This window comes from Orycteropus afer, unplaced genomic scaffold, assembly GCF_000298275.1.
Source record: "Orycteropus afer afer isolate SDZICR_OR568_19922 unplaced genomic scaffold, OryAfe1.0 scaffold00483, whole genome shotgun sequence".
Classification (NCBI taxonomy): Eukaryota; Metazoa; Chordata; class Mammalia; order Tubulidentata; family Orycteropodidae; genus Orycteropus; species Orycteropus afer.
In genome coordinates, this window is record NW_006922070.1 from 376,681 (window position 1) to 388,558 (window position 11,878).

General features: G+C 37.8%; 1 protein-coding gene across 1 annotated transcript in view; it reads left to right on the top strand.

The window, feature by feature from the left end:
* Positions 1–11,878, top strand: part of VPS37A (VPS37A subunit of ESCRT-I) — a 56,220-nt gene that overhangs the window by 18,723 nt on the left and 25,619 nt on the right. The window contains exons 3-4 of the mRNA XM_007954941.2: positions 2,391–2,505; positions 8,260–8,360. Coding sequence (XP_007953132.1) covers positions 2,391–2,505; positions 8,260–8,360 — 216 coding nt within the window. The remainder of the gene's footprint in view (positions 1–2,390; positions 2,506–8,259; positions 8,361–11,878) is intronic.

Below are 11,878 nucleotides of genomic sequence, written 5' to 3' on the forward strand. Positions count from 1 at the left end.
GCGGGATTGGGCAGTGTTTCGTTCTGCTGTGCATGGGGTCACTATGAGTAGGAAACGACTCGACGGCACTTAACAACAACAACAACATTGTCTTTTGAAATTATTCTAGGGTTTTCTCTGTGTTTTCCTTGACCTGTCTCTCAATTCGTTGAAGATACCTAAATATAATTCTTTTGAATTCCTTATCAGGGAGTTCCAATGCTGCATCTTCCTCAGGGATTTGTTTTGGGTCCTGGTCTCTTGTTTCTCCTGCTTTATCTTGCTTCTTTGTGTAGACTTTGATGTTCTGTTGTCTCCACGGCATTGTGATGTTTTTGTGTTTATATTTAATTGGTGATTGTATGTTGGAGTGACTTGACCACGATTTTTGTTTTCTTTGTTTTGTTTGTATGTTATCTACACAAGCAGGGTACTGTGCTGTGCTCCTCTATTTGCTAGTGGGCAGCACTTATACACTCCCCACCTGTCTCCTTTCCTGTTGTCACCCTCTTATATGTCCCTGCCACCCTTGGCAAATAGAGCCTATTCCTAGGTCCCTGGAATCTGAATGAGGATGCTATCACTTTAAATATCCAAAATGGCCACTGCTTGTAAACATTCAAAATGGCTGTGTCCTCTGGACAGCGGAGTGTCAACTGGTCAGGTTGTCTCCCACCTTACTGTTTCCCTTTCTAGTCATAGGCCCCCAGCGCAGTCATCCCTCCAGCCCTTGGTGACCAGGGTTGATCTTTTTGAGGTCAATTCTCAGTTCCCAACACCACTTGGAACTATTCAGGCTGTTGGTTCCATCGGAGTAGCTAAAAGTCTGCAGCTCTAACTGTCTCTGTAGTCACTGTTTTCGTTCAGGTTTTTCCATTAGTTGGTGCCTAATCCACTTCTGTATAGCTCCTTTCAAAGCTCAGGGCTCCAGGAATACCTTCTGTATCTCTGTCAATTGGTTTTTCTTTTCTTTGTTGAAGAGGGTTTATGTTGCTTGTCTGGCTATTCCTCCATCTTACTGGAAGTCCCCTACTGCTGATGATTTTTAAGTAAAAATATCAAAAGCTAAAATACAATCATAAGGTTAGAACTTAAATTACAATAGAGAAAGATAGGACAAAATTATTTCTGAAAGACCCATAAAATTACATTTAAATGTCATTGTTAGTATTTAGTATGAAAGGATTAAATTATTATCTCAAATTGCATCAGGTAGCTAGCTGACTGTTAGAGAAACATTTGGTTAGGTAAAATGGCACCTAAGATAAGAGATATCTCTATTGCCTAGCATAGTTTCTACACATAGTATGCCTTATCAAATACTAGTTGAATGAATTAGTTAAAACATGAGTATGTAACTGTGCTAAGAATTACACTAGGTTAATTTGAAGTATATAAGCTTTTGATATCCACCTGACATCCCTGCAAATTAGGGCAAATAGACACATAGGTCAAAAATACCATAGTCAGGATACTAAACCAGATTGGTTGCATTCCAAAGATCATTCATTGCCTTTTTACCAAACTAACAATCTCAGTTATATAACGAAAGTAATTTTCTCTCTCAACAAATGCCCCAGGTAGGACTAAGTAGGAGATGACCTTGTTTTCTTGTCTTTGACAGTGTTGTCAATGAAAGTTTTCTAAGTCAGTAGGAGGATGAGAGGCAGTTAAAAGGGAAATATTTTTCTGAATTTTTGAGGAGGTTTGGAAAAGAAGGTTTCATATCCTGTAAAATTCCATTTATAAGACTTCACTCACTACTCTTAATTTTGTAGCAGTTCCAAAAGATAAAAATACTCTTTTTTGTATTGAGAATTTGCTATTCTTTACTTGAAATCATATGCTTTACTTGAAATCATATGCTTGATTTCAGAATTGTTGAGAAGTTTAGAAGGGAGTCATATAGAACCAAGGCATGCTGATAGCTGCAAAGTTTCAATCCTAATACTTTCCGTTTTATCTACCTTACTCTTTAGAAGCAGATTGTGAAATAATTTTGGTAGCAGTTTAAAAGTAGAAAACCTGTGAGGAAAGTTATATGGCCAGAACCTGTCAACCAATAAATAATCCAGATCGAGTTGATAAGATTCACATTATATAAATGCCTGATCTAATTTTTAGCTGGGATTTTGCATAGTTTGGTATATTGTATTAAAAAGCAATTAATTGGCGTGGTGTGAAGTTTATGCTATAATTCAGATGTCTGTGTTCCACATTAACTAACTTTATAGTTTTACTGCCAAAATGTAACCTTTCTTTAACTGTAATTACTCAATATCATCCATAATATTTATTATGGAATAATCTAAATGAATTTGTGAAAATTTAATTTGCTTTTAACTTCTAGGATTATATCTATAATGTAATATTTATGGTCTTTGTTTTTGTTTTCTTTCTGTTGTTACTAGATTGCTTCCTCCTCAGTTTCCTCAGGAAAAACCCGTGATCAGTGTTTATCCACCAATACGACATCACTTAATGGATAAACAAGGAGTGTATGTTACCTGTCCATTAGTAAACAATGTATGTATACAGGATAATTTATTTCAAAGTAACATAGTTGAACTACTTTTCAACAAAATAGTTTAGAAATCTGAAACACTTGAATGTCATTTTGGAATGAGTAATTTAACAATTTATATTCACTATGTATAATAAAGGAGCTCTGGTAGCATATTAACTGCTAACCAGAGGCTGGTGGTTCAAACCCATCAGCCACTCCTCAGAAGGAAGGTTGGGCAATGTATTTCTGTAGTGATACCGCTTTGGAAACCCAAGGAGGGGTCACTATGGGTCAGATCTGACTCGACAGCACATAACAACAAGCACTACATGTATAATAAGGAGCTCTGGTGGTGCAGTGGTTAAAGCATTCAGCTGCTAACCAGAAGGTTGGCAGTTCGAACCCACTAGCGGCTCTATGGGAGAAAGATGAGGCAGTCTGCTTCCATAAAGATTTACAGTCTTGGAAACCCTATGGGGCAGTTCTATGCTGTCCTGTTTAGTTGCTATGCATTGGAATTGACTCAATAGCAGTAGGGTGTTTGTGTGTGTGTGTGTGTATTAGATAATACTGTATTTACTTACAACTAAAACTCTTATTTGAAGGTTATTTATCCTTGATGAGAACCTTCTGATGTTAGAATTTTGTTTCACAGTGGGTTATTCCATAGCTGTTAGGAAGGAATAAAATTCAGATATGCCTTAAAGTTCTTAGGATATGTATATGATTAATTAATGTGTAGGACTATAATTGTGCTCATCAGGAACCTGTACTAAGACCAGAACGCTGTTCGAAGAAAACAAGGTATACCACATGTTTTAAAATCAGGAAGGGAGTACATCAGGGTTGTATCCTTTCATCATACTTATTCAGTCTGTATGCTGAACAAATAATCTGAGAAGCTTGAGTGTATGAAGAATGTGGTATCAGGATTGTAGGAAATTCTCATCAACAACCTGTGATACACAGATGACACAGCTTTGCTTGCTGAAAGTGAGGGAGACTTGAAGCACTTACTGACGAAGATTTAAGACTTCAGTCTGCAGTATGGATTACATTTCAACATAAAGAAAACAAAAAGCCTCACAACTGGACCAATGAGCAGCTTCACAATATATGGAGAAAAGATGGAAGTTGTTAAAGATTTCATATTACTTGGTTCCACAATCAATACCAATGGAAGCAGCAGTCAGGATATCAGATGACCTATTGCACTGGGCAGATCTGCTGCAAAAGACCACTTTAAAGTGCTGAAGAACAAAGATGTCTCCTTGAAGACTAAGGTGGACCTAACCTAAGCCATCGTATTTTCAGTCGCCTTATATGCACGTGAGAACTGGGCAGTGAACAAGGAAGGCCAAAGAAGAGTTGATGCTTTTGAGTTGTGGTGTTGGAGAAGAATACTGAAAGTACCATAGACTGCCAAAAGAACAAACAGATCTGTCCTGGAAGCAGTGCAGCTGGACAGCACAGAAAATTATATGGAACAAAGAAACCAGGAACACCATGAAAAAACACATAACAAAATGACAACAACCAATTCATACTTGTTGATAATTACAATGAATGTTAACAGATTGAATGCACCATTCAAGAGACAGACAGTTGCAGACTGGGTAAGAAAACAAAATCCGTCAATATGCTGTCCACAAGAGACACACCTTAGGGACAAAGACAAAAATAGACTAAAACTCAAAGATAGGAAAAAGATATATCAAGCAAATGGCATCCAAAAAGAGCAGGAGTGGCAATGTTAATTTCTGATCAAATTGACTTTAAGACAAAAACACCATACGAGATAAGGAAGGACATTATATAATGATTAAAGGATCAATTGAACAGGAAGATACAAGATATAACCATAATGTATATCTATTGACCCAATGAAAGAGCCCCAAAATACATAAATCAGACTTTAAAAGAGTTGAAAAGGCAGGTAGATGACTCCACAGTCATAGTGGGAGACTTTAATACACCACTTTTAATAGAAGATAGAACAACTGGAAAGAAACTCAACAAAGATGCAGAAGAGCTAAACAATACAGTCCACCGACTTGATTGTACTCCAGAGCACTTCACCAAACAACAGCACAATATATATTCTTTTCCAGTGCGCATGGAACATTTTCCCATGATAAACCATATGTTAGTCCATAAAGCAAGCCTAATAAATTAAAAAACATTGAAATACTGCAAAGCATCCTCTCAGATCACAATGCTATCAAATTAGAAATCAACAATAGGAAGATCAATAGAAAAAGAGCAAACACATGGAAACTGAACAACACCCTCCTTAAGAAAGACTGGGTAAGAGAAGAAATAAAAAGTGAAATTCAAAAATTCCTTGAATCAAATGAGAATGAAAATATAACATACCAAAATCTTTGGGACATAGCAAAAGCAGTGATCAGAGGCCAATTTATAGCAATAAATATGCATACATTGAAAAAGAAGAAAGAGCCAAAATCAATACTTTAAACCAACATCTCCAACAATTAGAAAAAGAAGAGCAAGAAAAGCCTACAGTCACCAAAAGAAATAATAAAGATTCGAGCAGAAATCAATGAAACAGAAAATAGAAAGACAATAGAAAAAATCAACAAGACTAGAGGTTGGTTTTTTGGGAAAGATTAGTAAAATTGACAAACCACTGGCAAATTTAACAAAGGAAAAGAGGGAGAGAATACAAATAACACAAATAAGAAACGAAATGGGTGACATCACAACGGAACCAATGAAATAAAAAGGATAATATCAGGATACTATGAAGAGATGTACTCCAACAAATTTGAAACTCTTGAAGAAATGGACAGACTGCTACAAACACACCACTTACTGAAACTAACACAGACTGATGTGGAAAAGTTGAACAGATCCATAACAAAAGAAGAAATTGAACAGGTCATAAAAGAATTATCAACAAAGAAAAGTCCTGGCCTAGACAGTTTCACTGGAGAATTCTACCAAACATTCAGAGAAGAACTGACACCAATCCTATTCAAACTATTCCAAAACATAGAAATGGATGGAATCCTCCTTAACTCATTTTATGAGGTAAACATAACCTTGATACCAAAACCAGGCAAAGACATCACTCAGAAGGAAAACTACAGATCAATAACCCTCATGAATATAGATACAAAAATCTTCAACAAAATCCTAGCCAGACTTCAACAACACATCAAGGAAATCATTCATTATGACCATGTGGGGTTCATATCAGGTATGCAAGAAGTACAGCTGGAATGGTCCTTGGAAGCGAGAATGGCCAGACTTTGTCTCACCTACTTTGGTCATGTTGTCATCAGGGACCATTCCCCATTCCCTGGAGAAGGATATCATGCTTGGCAAAGTGGAGAGTCAAGAGAAGGGGGAAGGCCCTCAATGAGATGGATTGACATAGTGGCTGCAACGATGGGCTCAAGTATAGTAAGGATTGTGAGGCTGGCATAACACTGGGCAGTGTTTCATTCTGTTGTATATGGGGTTGCTATGAGTCGGAGCTGACTCAGCGGCACCTAACAACAACAACAACAACAGGACTATAAATTTAAATGTGTTCAGTTGACTCTTAAATTACTGTAAGTAAAGAAATGTGGAAATATTTCAGATCCGGTTTTGATCAAGTAGAATTCTAACCTGTTTTATCATACTGTGGTGGCTTGTGTGTTGCTGTGATGCGGGAAGCTATGCCACCAGTATTTCAAATACAAGCAGGGTCACCCCTGGTGGACAGTGGAATCTGGACTGAGATAGACTAGGAAGAAGGACTTGGTGTTCTAATTCTGAAAAAATTGGTCACTGAAAGCCTTATGAATAGTAGTGAAACGTTGTCTGACATAGTGCCAGAAGATGGGCCCCTCAGGTTGGAAGGCATTCAAAATACCACTGGGGAAGATTTGCCTCCTCAAAGTAAAGTTGACCTTAATGATGTGGATCGAGTAAAGCTTTTGGACCCTTCACTTGCTGATGTGTCGTGACTGACTCAAAATGAGAAGAAACAGCTGTAAACATCAGTTAGCAATAGAAACAAGGAATGCATGAAGTATGAATCTGGGAAAATTGGAAATTGTGAAAATTGAAATGAAACACATAAATATTGTTACCCTAGGCATTAGTAAGCCAAAATGGACTGATACTTCCATTTTCAGTTGGACAGTCTTATGATCTACTATAGTAAGAATGAAAAATTGAAGAATGGTGTCAGAAAAGAATGTTTCAAGATCTATCTGGAAGTACAGTGCTGACTGTGATAAGATAATATCCATATGTATACATGGAAAACTAGTTAAATATGACTATTATTCAAGTTTATATATAACCATTAAATCCAAAGATGAAGAAATTGAAGACTTTTACTGATTTCTTCAGTCTAAAATTGATCAAACTTGCAATCCAGATGGGTTGATAATTATTAGTGATTGGAATGAAAAAGTTGGAAACCAAGAAAGAAGTAGCATTGGTAGTTGAAAAATATGGCTGTGTTGTTAGAAAAGATGCCAGAGATTGCATGATAGAATTTTTCAAGACCAACAACTTATTCATTGCAAATACCTTTTTTCAACACATAAACAGTGACTACATGTGGACCTTACCAGATGGAATACACAGTAATCACATTGACTACATCTGTAGAAAGAGATGACAGAGAAACTCAGTATCAGTCAGAACAAGGGCAGGGGCTGCCTTTGAAACAGACCATTAATCGCTCCTATGCAAGTTCAGGTTGAAGCTGAAGAAAATTTAAAACAAGTCTATGAGAGACAAAATGCAACTTTGATTATGTTGTTGTTGTTGTTAGGTGTTGTTGAGTTGGCTCTGACTCATAGCGACCCTATGTATAACAGAAGAAAACACTACCCGGTCCTGTGCCAGCCTCCCAATACTTGCTATACCCGAGTCCATTGCTGCAGCCACTGCGTCAATCTATCTTGCTGAGGGTCTTCCCCTTTTTTGTTGATCCTCCACTTTGCCAAGCATGATATCCTTCTCCAGGGAATGGTCCCTTCTGACAACATAACCAAAGTAGGTGAGACAAAGTCTGGCTATTTTCACTTCCAAGGAGCATTCGGGCTGCACTTCTTCCAGGACAGATTTTTTCATTCTTCTGGCAGTCCACGGTACTTGATTACATCCCACCTGAATTTAGAGATCATCTCAAGAATGGATTTGACACATTGTACATTACTGACTGAAGACCAGACAAATTGTGGGATGAAATCAAGGATATCATATATGAAGAAAGCAAAAGGTCATTAGAAAGACAGGGGTGAAAAAAACCACCAAAATGGATGTCAGAAAAATCTGTCTTGCATGAAGTACAGTCAGACTGCCTCTCATACTGTGGTCATATTGTCAGGAAGAACCAGTCCCTGGGGAGGGATTTCATGCTTGGTAAAGTAGAAGGTCAGTGAAAGAGGAAGACCCTCAACAAGATGGATTGACAGTGGCTGAAACAATGGGTTCAAACATAGCAATGATTATGAGGATGGCACAGGACTGGGCAGTGTTTCATTCTTTGTGCATAAGGTTATTATGAGTCAGAACCAACTCAATGGCATCTAATACCAAATATTTATGGTACTGATTCTATGAGAAAAGTTTTAAGTTACGGATTACCTATATTTTTAATTGACACAATACTTTTGTTTTTCATTTAATTCTCCACTTATAGAAGTGGATGAATATATATGGTTTATAGTGACATCCTAATAGCACTTTATAGTCATCTTTTCCTAAAAGTTATTTTAGTCCTATATTATTTTTACTTTCAGTTTACAATGCACTCGGATCTTGGCAAAATAATTCAGAGCCTATTGGATGAATTTTGGAAGAATCCTCCAGTTTTAGCTCCTACTTCTACAGCATTTCCATAGTAAGTGTATTTATAATTAAAAATTTTATTATATTTACTTTTATTTTTATTAAAGTAATCAAAATGCAGTTTAAAAAATCAGCTGATTTTAAATGGCAGTCCTTGGCTTACCACATCCCCACCTTCCTTCATTAAAAATACATTTACAGTTGTTGAAGGTAACTGAGTTTTACTCTTTTAGTTATTTCTCCTAATATTTGCCTTCATCTTTCAGAATAATATGTGCACACTGCTGTCTCTTGATGGTTTCATTTTAGTGAGAATAGACTTCCTATTATGGTAGATGAGGGGTTTAGCATCTTTCACAAACTTTCACTCTCCCTCATCCTCCCTGTTAAATTATTTTTTATTAAATCCATAGTTACGTTTTCAGTACTTTGATTCTCTAAATATTGTCCATTGCAGACCCAAGTACTTTACCATGATTACATTCCCCTAATGTTCTTTTTTTAAAAACTCTTTTCTAGAGTTAATAATTACTTAAATTTTCCATTGGTTCCAGCAGCTCTGAAAAATACCTTTGAGATAATTTTTTTTTTCACATCATCAAACATGTAGGGTCATCTCTTGCTTTCATTTTGTTCTTCGCAGACATCGCTCCATTTTTTCCCCTCCATTTGTGAACTAGTTACTTTTTACATCTGCTGCATAACTCTTCATCCAGGCACTTCCCTTTGTTGCCATTCTGGGATTTCCCTTTGTTCTTTCCTTTATTAGATTATCCATTTCCTGGATCCTATGTTTTTCTCTTTTGGGGTAGTTCTTAGTTTCTTGGTTAACTACTTTCCAGTAGCTTTCTGAACCAAAGATACGTTCTAGTTGCAAAGAATGCTCCACTTTTTGCATTAGCCGGTGTGGCTTGAAGTCTGGGAGTTGAAGTCATCTGACATCTCATTTACATGTCTGGCAGTTAGTGTTGACTGTATACTGAAAGCTTAGTTGAGGATATCAGGGATATTTTCATATGTGGCTTCTCCATGTGGTCAAGGCTTCCTTCTAGCATGGCAGCCAGCTTCTAAGGTCAAACATCCCAAGAGGGAGAGCAAGCCAAATATAAGCTGTATTGCTTTTTACAATGTAGCCTTGGTTGTCATTCAGTATCATTTCTGCTGTATTCTGTTGGTGAAGTCAGTTACAAAGTCCCTGCTAGGTTCAAAGGAGAGGGAAAATAGATTCCATCCCTTTTTTGGGGTGGTGAAGTTCTGGAAATGCATGTGGGACTAGAAATATACTTGGAAAATAAAATCTGTCACAATTCCTCCTACTGGCCACAAGAAATCACATCTGTCCCACAATGCAAAACATTTATTCATCCCTTTTCCTCAAGAACTTATGGAGTTCAGGGCTTTATAGACTCAGGGTCATGTTGGATGTCTTGGATTTCATCACCTAAATCAGGTTGTGGTACAGATGAATTTTACAGGTGTGTTTCTTGAGTACAGTTCCTCTTGATCTGAAGATAAGTGAATTAAAGAGACAAGTTTGCTGCCCTTCACAACACACCCAAAATGCAATGATAAGACAGGTATAGGATAACATGCTAGATCCTTCCTTTCAAAAGGAAGAAAGGGAGAAGCACACAGGAATCAGTGATCATAGCAATTCAGCTATGATCATAGAATCCAGCTGAGCACATGTTGCCATTTCTTTGATTCGGGCTCAGTCTTACTTCATGGGAATGATTCTTCACAGAATCATTCAGAGTTCTGCCTTTTGTGTCATTCTTCTTTAGTATAAATTGTAGCCCTTGTTTGCAGCTAAGAAGTTTTTCTCAACCTGCTTCCTTTTCTTAGAAATTTAAGGGTCCAAAGGCCTCTTTTCATTTGGTGTAGTTTCTGTCCCTTTCAGACCAAGATGATACATTCCTTTAAAGTGTTTTCCCTTGTCTTATGAATCCATCTTTTGTCCATTCCATTACACAGAAGCAATATTCAACAAATTTCTGCAGGAGAAGCATTTCTCTTATGTTGGGTTGTCACTCAGGCTTTTGAGAAAAAAACACTCTTAAAATTCTTAGAGGCTAGTGAAGGCCTTTGTCTGTTGAACAGTTTTCTGAGGCACTGCCTTAGTTCTTTCAGTAGTCTTGATGAAGAATTTTATAGCTTCATTTGAACTTCATCTTTGCTTTGAAGCTTTCTTAATTGAAAATCTTAAGAGAAGCTGGGAATGAGAGACAATTTCTGTTTTGAAATCCAGGAAGTCCTATCTCTTTTATATTTAACACTTCTTTGTTTCTCTTCTCTCACATTTTAGTACAACCTGCTAGAAGTCAGATACTTTCACTGCTGCCTATAAATCTCCTTAGCTAGATCATCCAATACACTAGGTATATTTTTGTTTTCTACTTTGTTGCAAGCAACCGAATTAGTAATATGTCCTTTAATACATAACAAAATTGTATGTATGTAAGATTGTATATGAAATTGCTCACGAGATGACTGCTTAAAACAGTGAAATTTTTATTTTGCTCACTAATCTGCAGCTTGGGCAGGGTTCACTGGAGATAGCTCATATCTGTTCTACTCATGTCCACTGTGGTGCCTGAAAGGCTGGTGACTGGAATCACCCAAAGAGTCACTCACATGTATGGCAATTAATGCTAGTGCTCAGCAGAGGCTTATCTGGGGTTATAAGCTAGAAAATCTGTATCTTACCTCTTCCTGTGACTTGGGCTTCCTCACAACATAATGTCTGGTTTCCAAGAGTGAACTTCCTGAGAGATAAAATCATAATACCTTCTAAAGGCCTAGCTGCTGAAGTCATTCATTGTCATTTCTGCTATGTTCTATTTTGTGACAATCAAAGTTCTAAACAGGTTCATGGGGAAGGAATTAGGCTTTACCTCTTAATGGGGAAATAGTAATATTCTGGAACAGCATGTGGACCAAAAATACTGCTGTGACCATTTTTAGAAAATATAGTATGTCACTGCAAAAACGGCAAGGAGGCCACATGTTCTGACCTCCTCTAATCCCACAAGAGGAAGAAAGAATTACCATCAATAGCCCAAGGCCTATTCCTGTGAAGCCAGACATGCTGCCTCCCTCCAGCCCTTTCTCCAACCGTTCCTCCCAAAACACCCACCACCTCTCTCTTGGGTTCGCTAATTCGCTGCAGTGGCCACACAGAGCTCACAGATTATGGGGTTTATTAGGGAAGCACCACAGGCTACAATTCGAGTTCAGCAAAAATGCTCAGCCTCTCTCCCAGCCCACCTCCCTCACCCAACAGTCTCTCACAGTCTCTTTCCCAGCAGTGCTGGTCCCTCGGTGTCTCAATCAGCAATGCGTGTCTCTTGCATCTCTTTCCCAGCAGCACGTGTCTCTTTCAGGAGCGTGTGTCTCTTTCGGCAGCATGTCTTCCTCAACCAGCAGTCAGAGAGAGTTCTGCCTCTACGAGGCCTCCTTTTGAGCCTGGCAGGGTGGTCAAACTAGCCAATCATAGCATCAGAACTCTAAGCACCTGAGAGAGAGTGGGCACCTCCCAGAACATTGTTTTGCGCCACTTCCAACAGAAAT